This window comes from Loxodonta africana, chromosome 10 (genome assembly GCF_030014295.1).
Source record: "Loxodonta africana isolate mLoxAfr1 chromosome 10, mLoxAfr1.hap2, whole genome shotgun sequence".
Lineage (NCBI taxonomy): Eukaryota > Metazoa > Chordata > Mammalia > Proboscidea > Elephantidae > Loxodonta > Loxodonta africana.
Window position 1 is genome coordinate 11,263,144 of NC_087351.1, and position 16,769 is coordinate 11,279,912.

General features: G+C 35.5%; 1 protein-coding gene across 4 annotated transcripts in view; it reads right to left on the reverse strand.

Moving 5' to 3' along the window:
- Window positions 1–436: 436 nt before the first annotated feature.
- The window catches only part of GOLM2 (golgi membrane protein 2), a 103,466-nt gene continuing 87,133 nt past the window's right edge, over window positions 437–16,769 (reverse strand). Inside the window, exons 9-10 of one of the 4 annotated variants that reach the window (XM_023539092.2) lie at window positions 9,692–9,859; window positions 438–2,516 (exon numbers count right to left, since the gene is read on the reverse strand). In XM_023539092.2, coding sequence (XP_023394860.2) covers window positions 2,446–2,516; window positions 9,692–9,859 — 239 coding nt within the window. In that variant the 3' untranslated portion in view covers window positions 438–2,445. Of the gene's footprint in view, window positions 2,517–9,691; window positions 9,860–16,769 lie in introns of all 4 variants that reach the window. The other 3 variants (XM_003420161.4, XM_023539093.2, XM_003420162.4) reach the window with 3 other exon arrangements.

Here is a 16,769-nt window from a genome sequence, read left to right on the forward strand (position 1 = left end):
ATCGAAAATAGCCCTCATGGTCACTGTAACATCACTATGATTTATTTTTAATAGCTTTTATCACTATTAAAAATTTTTTTAATTAATTTTAAATTAATTTAAAATCACCTGGTTCATTTGTTTAATTGTGTACCATCTGACTGGCCCCGCTTGAATATAAGCTCCGTGAGAACAGGGACTTTGTCTGTCTTGTACACTGCAGTATTTGTATTACCTAGAACATTGCTGGGCACACGGTAGGCATTCAGTATTTGTTGGATGAACTAGTCTACAGTTAAAACCATAAAAATTTCTGCAATTCTAGTTTAGCTTAACTTAAAATGAGTTCTAAATTTACTCAAATTTCAGTGTAAAATGTGATGGTTTGCATTACATGAGCATGATGTGTGATGTATCAGAATCAGCAAAACAGTGAAACAAGTTTAATTTTTAATTTATTAGAACCCAGTAAGTGATGATTCTTTAAAATCTGAGTTTTCATCAAATTAACACTTAATTCAGGGCAAAAATACATTTTAAAAAAACCTAAATCTTAAGGCAGAAGTAAAGCATTATAAAACCAGCATGTCTAATGCAGACCAAAGGATGTCAGAATTTTAAGAGATTGACATAGTACCTTCTAGTACTTGTAGTACTAAAATGTTAATACAGTCAGAAATTTTATTGATTGGTCCAAGGTTTCTCAGTTTATAAAACATCTAGGCTGCTAACTGAAGAAACTTGGCTGTGTAAGTACTAGCTACTGTCTAACCAAAGGATTGCTTTTATGCCAAAGGAACGAAGACAGGTGATTAGATGGTTTTCATTTGTAAAGATTTCACAGTATGGAAAATGAGAGTATTTTTTAGATTCATTCCCCACACTAATGCCCAAAAGATGTACACCAGTACTCTTTAACTTCCATTTTAAAAAATTCTGTGAACCATCACACCAAATCATTGTTAGCTTTATCCTACTGATAGCAAAAGCACGAACTGCTTACTTTGATACTGTGGAAAAAACAATTCTAGTAAATTATTGCATCTTTTCATAGTCACTAAATAATTTCAACCTGAAGCCTAGGAATTTCTGCACCTCCAAGTGAACAACATATTTCTTTATCTCTATAAATTTGAGTTTTGACAGTAACCTGAGTACAGAAAAAGGAAAGCATTTCATGTCTATATGCAATTAACAGTAGCCCTTCTGAAAAACAGGGTTAACAACCTTATATGGGCCCTTAGGATCAAAACCTTTTATTTTGAGGGGTGGGAGATGGGATTTAGAAGTACTTTAAATCAGAAAACAAGGATTAGCTATCTTACACATTTTACTGAATAGTGTCGAGAAAGATAAATGCATTTAAAATAATTTTGCAAGTCTAGCAAATATGAGGTTGATGGGTTCTTCACTAACATAGTAATTACAAAGATTCTTCATCTTTATTATAAACTTTTAAGCTATTTTAATAAAATGGCTGTAGACCTCACTGTACTTCTATGTATCTGTGCATTAATTAAAAACGTTTGTTAAAATTCCTTATTTAGTACTTCTGAAAAAGTCTAGTCAAATAAGATCACTAAAACTACCAGAGAAGCTTTGAAATACTGATTGCAGATTTATTTCCAAGTTGAGTTAGCCCGTTTCAGAATCTGTCATTTAAATCATGAATATCTTCACCAACTTGAGCTCTGAAAAATATAAAAATTTTAGCCAGTACTGGCTATAGTTAAACAGTACTGGTATTATGTGAAAATATAAAAATTGAAAATATATCGTCAATCATGCATTCCATAATTTCATGACTTTAGTAAGGTGTGACTCATAAATATTGTTATGTCTCTGCAGGTGATCTCAGCTTCCATCAGGCCTCAGCCAGAACACATCAGTACTCACGTGAGAAAAGAAACAGGGAGGTGATTTGTAGACATGCTGCCCAGTGGTTAGCTTCCAGTTTCCCCTTTTTAACGTAACTATTCTAGGTGTAACTGTATGAAGAGCATGAGATGAGGGGTAGATAGAACAGAACACCTGGCTGGGCTAACAAGAATATATTAGTATATAAAAAGTTTTTCGACGGAGTAATTGTTCTCACTGTGGTTATCCTATGCACAACATATAAAATGTACAACACTTTTTTCTTGTTCGTCCATTTTTGGAAAGAATTAGGCTCAGTAAAGTTTAAAATATACATTAGTTTGCTTTAAATGCAAAAATTACAGTTTTGCTTACTTTGTTTTTGGCTCAACTGTATCATAACAAAAAAAATCTCTGCTGATAATACAACATGGAAAAGTGCACATATGTACATGGGTACATCCCTCCACTAACGTTTTTACTTAAATCTATCTCAATGTATCTTTACAACTGATACAACTGATCTTTACAACAAAAGTCAAAAAACAACAAAGTAGAAATGATTCCATTTTGCAGCACTTTAGGTTTTCTGAAGCTTTCCTTTAGGATTTAAAGGACATCATTTAAACGTTGCTTTCCATAGTCTGCAGGATCCATTTGAAGCTCTCGTTCTTCATCATCTGTAAGTGAAATAACATATACCAAGAATATTATTTTAAAAATCACTTGCAGAAATCCAATTAGATAATGTTTCAATTTTTCTCAGCTATAAGATAGTTTTCTGCTTGTTAGCTTATACCTTCTGCAAATAGTGTACTGTTTCTTAGTTGCTTGGCTAAAGAGCAAAAAGTCTTAACTATCGTGGAAGATTACTCAATTTTAACAAATGTTGAAGATAGATACGTAGGTAGGTCGGTTAGTAGGTCAGTAGGTAGGTAGTATAAATGGACAGATAGATGTAGTTATCTCTATAGTAGAGATAGATCTACTAGCAAAACGTCAGGAACCCACAAACATTGAAGAGTTACTCCTTTTATATAAATACATTATTTCTATAGTTCAGGAATAAAAAGGTTTTTATAGGGAGGTTTATTCTTTAAATTAAAGCTTTGGTAGAAATCTTTATATATTTTCATGCCTTTAAAAAAACAATTTTTTTTCTAATTATAAAAGTAGTTCATATTCATTGTATAAAAATTAGAAAATAAAAGTCACTCATAATCCCAGCAGTTAACATTTTGGTGAAATTTCCTTGCTTCTCTGCAGATAACTTATCCCCGACTTCCTAAATGGAGTATACTGATGAAAATGTAAGCTTTTCTTCACCAAACAAAACATTATATAATATTGTCATACAGTAATATCCTCAAGGTCAGTTTGAGTAACCACATTAAAGGGCCCCAAGTAGTGCTTTGGAGTTTGACTCCTTTATTTGGCTGTTGACAGGTTTTTCTAGCTCCTTCCTGGCTATCAGCTGTCACTTATTGTCAGTTTTTCTGCCAATTGCAATCCTTCCCTTCTAATTTTCCTACCAACTACAGGTTTCAAAATAAGACTGCTAAGAGTATTAAAATTATGTTAGACTAAAAATGAAAAGTTTTGATTAGAACTTGGGGGGCTCCCTTTTGAGTACAAGGCTTTTTATGGCCCCTTAGCTACAGCTGCTAACCGAACAGTTGGCAGTTGGAATCCACCAGGCGCTCCTTGGAAACCTTACGGGGCAGTTCTACTCTGTCCCATAGGGTCACTATGAGTCAGAATCGACTCAACGGCAACAGCTTTGGTTGTTTTGGTTTGACTCCTTCCAAATCCAACCCAATCCCGTCGAGTCGATTCCGACTCATAGCTCCTTAGCAGCCTTAAAAAATGCCTTTTCTTACTTCCTGGCTCACAGTTACAATTATCCAATAGCTTACTTTTTGATAGCTTTTACTATGACAGTAATTGTTTGGAAATATAACTTTATATAATTTAAAGAGTTAAATATTGGAACCCAAATTTATATGTGCACTACAGCTCTCTAAAATCTACTCTTTTAGGCTTGATAGGTTTTCATTCTCAGCTTGGTAAAATTTTGTTCAAGAAAGATGCCATGTGGTATTTACTATATATTAACTGTCCATAATGATGTTTTCATTTACCCTTCACATTTATTCATAAAAAATGCCAAACAATCCAACCTTTTTTTCCCTTCCAATAACTTTCCTGTTAAACTTATGGAAAATCTCATTCAGAATTGTAGACAACCATTCTAACAAACAAATTGATCTCATATCTTTGATAGCGTAATCCGCTAGGTATAAAAACCCCAATTTGTTATGTGTAAAAGCTGAAATTATAAACATACTACTCACATTTGTGTTCTGAAACCATGCTAATCAATTTCTTATTAAAGAACTCTGTACTTTTAAAATATTATCTTTCATATTAAAAGGGAAAAAAATCAGTGGCACCTCTCCAGAAAGCTCTCCCTAGGGCCCCTGTTATGGGACCTTGCCTGAGGACTATGAACACATCTTTCAGGACTTTAGTAATTAAACGAAGATTTAATCACCACAGAACAGTGGAAAAAGCTACTGTAAAGGAGAATTTCTAGAAGCTTAACATGAAAGTAAAAATGTTATTTCTTGAGATTTTTAAATGAATAAATGTAAAGAGAAAATGAGATAAAAACAAAGGTCTAGAAATAGAAAAACTGAATTCTAGTCCTGCTCAGGCAGTCAGAGAACATAATCTAGGTCTTGACCCTTTCTGGGCCTCTAATTACGTTCTCGGTAAGAACAGGAGTAACAACTGCCTTTCCTACTTCAAAATACAATAATGTATATGAATGTATTCTTTAATTGCAAAGTCGTCTATAAATATAAGAAGTTTTTAGTTTTATTAATTTATGCTTTCCAGCAAAGTTTTAATATGGTACCTTCACACTTTTTCAGAATTTCTTAGGACTTTTGGAATATTGCTTTTTACGTTGAGCTATCATTTACATTAACTAAAGCTCATTTTCAGTGTATTCTACCTACAGCTCAAGTTTCTACCAAGAACCTCTTTGCATTTATCTGTAAAGTATGATGAAATTACCAAGCCAGGTCTGATACAGGATGACAGATAATCATTAAATATAATTATATGAACCAATATTTTAGTTCATTTTGTAAAGCAGCAAAGTCTGTAAATAACTCATCAATGTAAAATGACTTTTAAAGGAAACATAATTAGAAAGCCGTTTATAATTTATTAACTAACTCCTCAATTCACTCTAAAAACAAGAAAGGACCCTCTCCATAAAGCAAGCTCTACCAAGCAAGGACTTCTTAGGGCTGTAAGTCAGCGAGGTACCACAAAAAGGCACAAATTAATCCACGGGCCAAGGTAAAGTTATCCTTTAAAGCAGGCAACTCAGAGAAACAATCTAGGTTTACTTTTTTTGTTTTTATTCAGCAGACACTTACGTAGTGCTTATAGTGTGAAAGGCTCTTTTCTAAGTACTCACATGTAACAACCCTGTGAGTTACACGCTACGTTCATCCCCGTTTTATTTACAGATGAGGAAATGGAGACACAGAAGTTAAGTAACTCGCTGAAGGTGACAGAGCCAGAAGGTGCTGGTGCTCTGATCCAGATTCAGCATCTGCTAGAGTCCACGAGCTTAGGTGCTACACCAAGCTGCCTTCCATAGGTACACCTAGTAATGTATTTCATATTCTATTAAACAAACCTGGAACTTCTGTGGGATTAAGATAAGAATAAAGGACTCATAGAGCAAAACAAGACTAAAGGGGTGCACCAGCCCTGGGGCAGGGACTGGAAGGCAGGAGGGAATAGGAAATCTAGTAACAGGGAACCCAGGGTTGAAAAGGGAGAGGGTTGACGTATCGTGGGGTTGTGAACCAGTGTCATAGAACAATGTGTATATTAACTGTTTGATGAGAAACTAGTTCTGTAAACCTTCATCTAAAGTACAATAAAAAAAGAAAAAAAAAAGAATAAAGGAAATTTGTAAGGCTCCATATCTCCTTATAATAAAGAGTGAACTAAAAGATATGCTATCCATCAGATGTGTGATATTTCCAAGAGTTACCAGTTTAGTTAGGTCACTAATAGAAGTAAGGAGTTTTTTTGGTTTTTTTAAGTATCAATGTAAAAAAAAATTTTTTTCCTTTAGGCTACTTGAGGAAACCAGGAATTAAAAATCAAACCATGATTATAACCACAGAAAAAATAGGCCTTACTTAAATCAGAATTCTCCTAGAAGACACTCTGCAGGTAGCGTTGACCCAGACGATGAATACATATGAATGGGCACCAGACCTCAGGCTGAAACCCTTCCACTCCCTATTGGCAAAGATGCTGCCAAAGCCTCCATTTCACATTCCAGAGTGTCTGAGACCATGTTCACAGTGGCCTTAGCTGAAGCAAGAACCTCTGTCCTGTAGCCGGAATCTCTATTCTTAGAGACCCCACTGCTAAAGAAAGTACTCCTCCTACTCCCAGAGAAAGCAGGAAGGAGGCCCTACAGCTAGAACCTCGGCAGTGCTTCTGAGGAGCATGCTTCATTTTTGGTGTCTCTGGCTGTAGGGTCTCAATGGGTCAGAGGGAAAATATACTTCAGGCATCCTGAAATCTGAAACACATTCCCCATTAATACCTGGGGAATCACATATAGTGACTCCACTTGAATGTGGCCACTGAATTTTAGAACTGAAAATGACCATCTATTCTAGTCCCATACCCTCACCTTACAACTGAAGACACTGTGTCCCAGAGAGTGATTTGAAAGGCAATACACAGCTGGTCATCTGACTCTTAAGCCTAATTTTTTTTCCACCATTATTTCTACATTGACTCAATGAAGAAATGCTTTTAAATTACAAATATTCTGACTTTGTAATAAAAAATTTGGACTCCAACTTTTTGAAAATTAAGGAACAGCCATTGTCCCCCTCCTCACTTTTTGGACAGTTAACGCTGTATTCCAAAGAACCCCTGAAAACATATTTAAAATGATTTGGATGTCTTCAGTATTCCTCCTTAATTATTTTCACCACACTTTTCCCTCTTTATTTGCTGGAGCTGATGCTCCTCCATCTCTCCGCTCCTTGTGATAAGAAGTCCCCTTTGCAGTTGCCCTATCCTGCTGTTGCAGCCATCTAGTGGACCCCCAACTGGGATGTTGTTGTTAGCTGCTATCAAGTCAGCCCCTAACTCGTTCTGACCTCATGCACAATGGAATGAAATTCTGTCCAGTCCTGTGCCATCTCCATGGTCACGCGTGGATCACACTATTGTGACCCATAGGGTTTTCATTGGCTGATTTATGGAAGTAGATTGCCAGCCCTTCCTTTCTAGTCTGTCCTAGTCTGGAAGCTCTGCTGAAACCTGTCGAGTAATATAGCAACACCTCCGCTGACAAGGGTGGTAGCTGTGCGTGAGGTGCGTTGGCCAAGACTTGAAGGCAAGACCTCTACCTCTGAACCACTAATGCCTCATCTCTAGTAGAGTAAGATGTTAAATGGCAACCTCAGTTCAAGTAAGATTCATCTGCAACTGAGGAAAACAAAAAAATCTAACAACTCTCTCCCTACATTCAGGATTTCATCATAGGTCATTTCCTTATAATCCTTAAAATCAATGAATTTATCTTCCTGTGAAAGGAAAGGCAGGGCAGCCCGAGGGTACTGGGGACCTGAAACACGAAACGGCAATGAGAGCTGGGGATGGGTGTGCGTGGAAGAGTACAGGAAAGGGAGAATGAAGAACTGAAGAGAAACGTACCTATGTAGAGAAAATTATAAAAATATTAAGCTGGAATTTTATAATAAAAGTCATCAACTTTAAGATAGCCAAAAATTAAAAAAAAAAGATTGTCAATTATGATTGGAATTAACTGTTCCAATAAAAACTTCAAAATTATCCAACATCATGATAGAAGCCCTTCAGAAAGAAAATTAGAGAATGTTTAAGATGTAAACCAAGCAAGCTTTTAAACCAGAAGTTAAAGAATTATTACCCTAGTCACAGTTATAACAATAAAAGCTCAATGAGAAAAGGATAGAATTATTAGTTCATGACATTTATTGAGGATACCCTTGGTGGCGCAGTGGTTAAGAGCTTGGCTGCCAACCAAAAGGTCAGCAGTTCAAATCCACCAGCTGCTCCTTGGAAACTCTATGGGGCAGTCCTACTCTGTCCTATAGGGCAGCTATGAGTCAATCAACTCAAAGGTAGTGTGTGCTAAGTACTATGGAGGTGGGTGTGAAGGCAGAAAAGGATACAAACAAAACAGAAGGCAAAATAAATGAAAACCCCTGCCCTCAAAAAGTTTACAATCTAAATGGTGATATGATATACATGCAAGAAAAAGCCTTTAAGCAACATTACAAATAGTTGCCAGTATAATCCAAACAAATCACAAAAGCAAAGAGAAAAAAAATGACAAAAATTATGAAAAAGGGATGGGATTAAATAAAAAGGTGAGTATAATTTCTTCAATATTACCAAAACGTGTTTGAGACGTTCTCATTAATACATAATTAATACATAACTCCTAAAAAAAAAACCAAAACCCACATAACTCCTAGCACGTATTAATTTTTCTATCCCCATTAACCATATTTTTCAAAATCAAGAATATACTATCAAAACAATGCCTAGGTGGAAGTCAGAGTCTTTAGTTTCCCTTTTTTCCATTAACTATATATTATTCTGATGGCATAGTGGTTAAGAGCTATAGCTGCTAACCAGAAGGCTGGCAGTTCAAATCTGCCAGGTGCTTCTTGGAAACTCTGTGGGGAAGTTCTACTGTGTCCTATAGGGTCGCTATGAGTCGGACTCAACTCGACGGCAGCGGGTTGGGTTTGGTTTTTGGTTTATACAGTATTCTAGGACAACTATTTTTATTTTTAAAGTTTTTTTTAAAAATTCTTATGAATTTTGATTACTTTAAAAAGAGCCAAGAAAAAAGTCAAAGCAAATTACATTGAAAAAACTTTCATGCATCATATTATGAAAATCTAATACACCACACGCTAAGTTTATAGTCACATTTTACAGAACAGAGAAAAAGCTTCACAAATACTACTAAACGGTATAAGCAGGCAGAGAGTGGGCCTAAAACCTTGCAATAAAGCAATGTACTCTGATACACATGCGTGGGTAGGGCTGCATGCACACAGACTCTGAACTCTCACTAAGTTAAAAGCTCAGAGGTAACACAGTTAATACGGAAAATATGTTGAATCTGTGTATTAAACATAAAAGAAATTTTCTCATACTGACTGTTAAGTCTAAAATTTTCTCATACTGTCTATTAAGTATAAATATTAAGCCTCTCATTGAAAATTTCAAAAACAGCCTTCTTATGCTATATCAGTGGCGAAATAATCTTTAGCGTGGAGGAGACCATTACCTTTGTGGGTGGAATAACAAAAAGGGAAAAAAAAAACCAAAGAACAAAAAGGGTACCAGGGCAATATTCATAGCTACGGTAATGAAATATTTTCAGACAAGGGGAAATGGAAAATATTTTCTTGGAACATTTGCCTTAGATAATAATATCTAGAGTAACTTTAAACACTAATTATCAAATTTCTGAACATTCTGAATTTCAAACTGTAACTGCATCAATAATATGCATAAGATACTAAAAATTAAATAAAAAATTTATTTACAGATCTATAAATACCACTATCATAAAATAGTTTTCAAAATGAAACTGAAAAAGTACACAGAACCTCTTTGTATTAATTTTAAGGTTGTACTGTTACTGGTAAGTGGAAAAAGGTCTACACAAATTCAACCAAAAACTTAGAGGCGGGTTTCACGGTCACAGCATGGAGGCCAGGCCCACGCTCACCTTGGACGTCTTCCTCTCCACCATCACCATCTTCTTCCTCATTGTAAGCCAGCTCAGCCTGCTTGTCTGCCTCATACTCACCTACGTTACCATCATCCCCATTATAATCCGCCAGTTTAGAGCCATGCTGCGGATCAACAGGGGATTCATTCTCATCAAAGAATCGGCCTGTGAAGCAGGTAGAGGATTAGTTCAAGAGTAAAGACAGAAGAAATGAAGGGACCTACATTGAAGGCAGACCAGAAAGTAGACAAATGAAACCTGGCAACTTTCAGAGTACTGCTTATAAAAAGGTACCCAAGACACATCTTGTGACGTCATCCGAGACGAAATGAGAGCGTAGACTCTGAAAACGACTCTTACTTAAGATTTTTCTTTTGTGTTCATTTTAGTACTTGCTACTTAAAGTCTGAATGTTTTCTTAAAGAGAAGGGCACCATGTGCAGGGCTGAAACCAGTAATTTCTGATCTATTTGTCTAATTTGACACTTTATGAGAAGAACGTAACATTTTATTTATAAGCACAATAGATATTTGAAATTTGTAGTCATTTACTGCATGAATGATTTTGATAACTTAAAAAAATAACTATTAAGCAGGCTAGTTTCTTTTTGGATACTAAGATAATCTAAAAAAGAAATGAAAAGAATATTGTATTTTTATTACCTTATCAGTACCAACATAGAAAAACAATTCTCCAATTTCTACTTTTTTTCTGGCCTAATATATCTGAAGGTTATCTCAGATTCATTCAGTAATAGTGATTTCCTACAACCATGAATTTCCAGGGAACGATGACAGAGAGGGTAAGATATCAGAATCCCTAGGGGTATGTGTTTTGAAAAAACACCCCAAGCATTTCTGATTTATCCCTTCCCACTTCCCAAATCAGATAAGAAAGTCACTAGTAGAGAAAGCTTAAGAAAGTTGACCTACGTGAGGCTGTTGTATTGTACATCTTCCTAACAATTAGAAATCAAGAAGAGCAGTAAGACATACCACGTATTATGGAAAGCTATTCAACAACTCCAAAAAACCAAACCCGTTGCCGTCGAGTCAATTCTGACTCATTGTAACCTTATAGGGCAGAGTAGAACTGCCCCACAGAGTCTCCAAGGATTGCCTGGTGGATTTGAACTGATGACCTTTCGGGTAGCAGCCATAGCACTTACCCACTATGCCACCAGGGTTTCCTAATGATAGTAACACAAAAAGAAGCATCATGGTGGTTTTTATTATTATTTCTCTCTAATAAAATAAATGATGTCAATATAAGCAGGAAAAAAGGAAATTTCTAGAAATCTGTATACTCTTTTCCTCAATATGCAATATTTCCTTATGGACAAAATAGCTGATGCACGAAAATCACCTTTATATGACATGAAACTGCCGTTGCATTATTATTATTGTGCCACTTTGAAACATTTTAATATGTAGTTACCAGTAAGTTTCTCAAAATATTCTATTTCCTTCAAGAAAATTTTTCATTCTCTACCAGTTATGAAGACTAAAAAATTTAAAGTTTTATGAGCTATAGACTAAAAATTTTTAAGTTAGTTTTATTTTTTTAGGTTTCAACTGATGATCTGATGAGCATGAATTCAGTCATAAAATTTTAATACTACAATTACAGTGATACTCAAAGATAATCTAAAAGTAAATAACAAAAAATGGATGACCACACAACTGCTCTTTGTTAAATAATAATATCTGCTAATATATATACAGGAAACCCTGATGGTATAGTGGTTAAGTGTTACGCCTGCTAACCACGAGGTCAGCAGTTAGAATCCACCAGGCGCTCCTTGGAAACTCTATGGGGCAGTTCTACTCTGTCCTGTAGGGTCGCTATGAGTCGGAATCGGCTCGACTGCAGTGGGTTTGGTTTTTTTGGTTTTAATGTATATATAGAATTTTCGTGAAGAAAGAGCTAAAATCTTAATATTGGGTTCAAAAGAAAATAAAAATAGTTGTACTACACAAGGGTTTACTGAAAAAGTTTTAAGTGTATTTGCCAGCATCCTGATAGGGATCTCTATAGTGTATTTCATTCAAGGATGGTTGTAATCTACTTCCTAATGCCATTTTATTTAAAGTCATTCTCCCATTACATAAAATACACATTAGAATTACTGGAATCCTTTTATGCCTTAAAGTATACATTTATATATGAATTACTTTGTTTCCCTTAGGATATTATTTATCTACACATATCTTCTAAATTAGAGGGCTTAAATATAAATATCTGTCTCTTAAAGATATAAATCTTTACTAGAAACATCTTTACTGTGTTTTCAACACTGACAGACAACAAAAGAGTAAAAAGTTGTATAGAGTCAACCACACAAAGTGGCCAGTCAAGTTGGGGAGATCAGAGAAACTTCACATTAAACAATGATTGAACACGACAGTATATATAAAAATGCATAATGTTGATCAATATAATTGAATGCTAAATTATACAGTTGTCAGGCAACATATCTGCAAAAAGTTATACAAGGGAAAAATTGGTGTCGGTTGGAGTTAGAAGGGAAGGTTTGAAGAAGGAGGCAAATATATTGGGCAATGATAGAGGAAAGAGGCATTCAAACAGGGAAAAATGAAGAGAGTATTCAGAAGACTGCAAAGAGATTAACTTGACTGGATTTATATTAGATAGTGGAAAAAGGCAGTTTGGATAGGCAAGCTGGGGACGATTATGGAAGACCTTTAAGAGATTTTAAAAGGCCTCCTATATTCACTTTGGAGTCCTGGAGGTACAGTGGTTAAGAGCTCGGCTGCTAACCAAAAGGTCAGCAGTTCGAATCCAACACCAGCTGCTCCTTGAAAACCCTATGAGGCAATTCTACTCCATCCTTAGGGTCGCTATGAGTCAGAATCAACTCGATGGCAACAGGTTTGGTTTTGGTTTTTATTTCCACTTTACAATGTCATTGTTAAATCAAATGACAAAGTATATGAAAGTATCTACGATGTTCTTTCATCCATCCATCCAACAAAGATACACTAATGTATGTGTCAGGTAGGCATTGTGATACAAAAATAAACTCAGCATTTCCATCTCCTGTTATTCAATGTAGGAGACAGGACACATAAACAAAGAATTAGAAAGTGATGTTATGTGTGCTATACCACAATGATCTAGAAAGTGATATCTACAGTTGCTACAGTTGATTTCTGGTAGGAGTTTGAACTTCATGTAGGAGGCAATAGCCAGTTGTCATGGTTTCTTTCAATCTGCCTAAGAACAGGACTCTAATCTGCCTTATGTACCACAGCATCTCCAGTGCCCAGAACAGTATCAAGTTCATAAGTAATGGCTCAGTAAACATCTGTGGGATAGTGACTAAATGATATGATGTGATCCAATTAAAGCAACATTTTAGCAGCAGAATGGATTGTAAGACAGATACATCTTTAGGAAACCTTTAAGATACTAAGTCCATTCAGGCAAGAAGCCAGGAGGGCCTAGAATGGGAAGATACGAGACGAAATGTAAGGAAAGGGTGAATGAAATACATTTGAAAATGACAAATTGAAGATATGGGATAACGGAGTGGAAAGATTCAAAGAATGATTACATAATACTAGCCTGAAAACTAAAAATAATGTTGCCTACTCCAAAAATAGAGAGCCCTGACAGTGCAGTGGTTAAAAGCACTCAGCTGCTAACCCAAAGGTGGGTGGTTTGCACTCACTAGCCAGTATGGGGGAAAAATGTAACAGTCTACTTCCGTAAAGATTTACAGCCTTGGAAACCCTATGGGTTAGGTCTACTCTGTCCTATAGGGTTGCTGTGAGTCAGAAAGACTTGATGGCAATGGGTGTGGTTTTGGTTATACCCAAAACAGAACAATTGGGAAGGTATGGGAAGCAAATACTGTTTTAGTTAGATATATTAATCTCAGGGTTACAGTAAGATGTCCAAACGAAAATGTTTTACACATGGAAACATGGGATTGGACTCGAGGTGCAAAGTGAGGGCTAGACATGTAGATCTGAGACTCAAAAAATATTTAGAGGAAAAAGGTATAAGTCAAAGGAGTGACTATTCTCATATAATGGTATAAATCTATGATATGTTTCAGCAGTGTTAAATACTAGACTTCATCTCTGAAGCATTCCACCTATTTTAAGATCTTTAATTCAGTTCCGCCCCTCAGTAAACCACAATGTGTAAGCTGTGCCAGTGAGGGAAATAATGTGGTACCTATATTTAATTTGGATCCCAAAATTTCCTTATAGTAAATGCCTTATAGAAATGGTAGCAAAATTCAATTGTGTACTTGATTATTATTTTCACCAGCATTGAAAATGATTAATCAAGGAGCCCTGGTAGTGCACAAGCACCCTCATGGTGCAAGGTTAAGTGCTCGACTGGGAACTGAAAGGTTCGCAGTTCAAACCCACCCAGGGGCTCCACGTTAGAAAGACCTGACAATATGCTCCTGTAAAGATTTCAGCCTAGAAAACCCTGTGGAGCAATTCTACCCTGTCACATAACAATAACAACAGAGTCTGTCACCAGCAAGATGGCTTCCTACCAATGGTTTTAAAATGAGAACACAAAGAACCAACATATACACTAGCTACTTAAAGCCTTTGGGCAGTATCAACTTTGAAAAACAAATTATAAGAGATTGTTTTAAATATTTAAACTCCTAAAAAAATCTAGTCTACCAAGTATGTATAACCATGTGTGGCAGGTATGAAGTAATTTTTCATACATCTTTTTTCCTTTAATTCATACCATGTGGACTGAATTTATACATTCCACATCACTTGAAGTATTAAGCTTTTAAAACACTTTTCAGTTTACTTTAGACAATATAAAAGAACTTCATATACAATGATGTACATTTTAAAACATCTCAAACATCAGACTACAAAATTCAAAAGCCTTTCAAAAAAAGATAATAATTATAATATTTCTCAATCACAGAAGGGTATTTCGATAAAGAAAAACTAGACCATATATTTTAATTCTGTACAATAAATCAAATGAAAAACACCAACATAAATCACTTTTATGCTTCCTTAGCTCAAGGTTCATTTAGTCTCTTTTAATAACAAAATGAATCAATTTGAGTTGGTTACAATTATTCAAGATATAAAGAAAAGAAAGTTATACTCTAAAGGAGTTAACCTTTTTTTTTCTAGCCTTCATCATTTTGTACCACTCGACAGTTAACGCATTAAACTGACTCTTGGCATTTACTCAACACCTACAGTTTTGACTATTCAAGTAACCCTGAGGGCCCATGACACTTGAAGATTTGTAATCTGCTGACACGAGTTAAAATTGTAAGTGCTCAGAGGGTGGGATATACAAACTGTGACAAAAATATTACTGCAAACCAAAAGAGACTTACAAAAATGGAAAAACATACAATGCTCATGGATAGGAAGACTTACATTGTCAAAATGTCAATACTACCCAAAGCAATCTACAAATATAATGCAATTTCAATCTAACTTCCAATAACATTCTTTAATGAGACAGAAAAACTACTCACCAACTTTATATGGAAAGGAAAGAGGCCCCAGATAAGGAAAGCATTATTGAAGGAGAGCAACAAAGTAGGAGGCCTCACTCTCCCCAATCTCAGAACCAACTACACAGCTGCAGTAGCCAAAACAGCCTGGTACTGGTACACCAATAGACACACAGACCGATGGAACAGAATTGAGAACTCAGAAGTAAATCTATCTACCTGTGGACAGCTGATCTTCGACAAAGAGTTGAATCTCATTAAACAGGGAGGAGGAGGTCTCTTTAGCAGATGGTGCTAGCAAAACTGGGTATCCATATGCAGAAAAATGAAACAAGATCCATACCTCACACAATACACACAACTAACTCAAAATGGATCAAAGACCTAAATGTAAAATCTAAAATTATAAAGATCATGGAAGAAAAAATAGAGACAATGCTCAGGGCCCTAATATATGGGATAAGTAGAATAAGAAACATAACTAAAAATGAACAAACAGTAGAAGTTAAACTAGATAACTAAAAATTAAACACTTATGCTCATCAAAAGATTTCACTAAAAGAGTAAAAAGAGAACCTACAGACTGGGAAAAAAAAATTGGCTATGACATATCTGACAAGGTCATAATCTCTAAAATTTACAGAAAACTTCAACATCTCAACAACAAAAAGTCAATCGAATCAAAAAATGGGCAAAGGACATAACAGACACTTCACCAAAAAAGACAGTAAGGTAGCTTAAAAACACATGAAGAGATGCTCGCAATCATTAGCAATTAGAAAGATGCAGATCGAAACTAGGATGAGATGCTATCTCACCCCAGCAATAATGGCACTGATTAAAAACAAAGAAACAAAAAAAACCAAACAAACAAACAAAACAAAACAACAAATGCTAGCTGGGTTATAGGCAAATTGGAACTCTCATACACTGCTGTTGGGAATGTATAATGGTACAACCACTTTGGAAAACAATATGGTGCATCCTTAAAAAGCTAGAAATAGAAATACCATATGATCCAGTATCTCACTCCTAGGTATACATCCTAGAGAAATAAGAGCCAAGACAGAAATAGACATATGTACCCCTATGTTCATTGGAGCATTATTCACAATAGCAAAAAGATGGAAACAACCTAAAGTGCCTGTCAATGGATGAATGCGTGAACAAACTGTGGTACATGCTCACAATGGAATACTACACAGAGATAAAGAACAATGATCAATCTATGAAACGTCTCACAACATGGATGAATCTGGAGGACATTTACGTTGAGTGAAAAAAGTCAATCACAAATGTACAAATATTGTATGAGACTACTCTTATAAATAGTCAATAAAAGGTTTACAGACAGAAAAATATTTTTTGATGGTTACCGTGGATGGGAGGGGGAAGGAGGGAAAATTACTGACTAGACAGTAGACACATGTTAACTTTGGCGAGGGGAAAGGCAGTATACAATATGGAGGAAAGTCGGCACAACATGACCAAGGTAAGCGAAGACACTAAGAAGTACGCAAGAATAAGAGGCAACGAAGGTAAATACTGTAACATATACAATCCTGCAAAAACAGTAATAACAA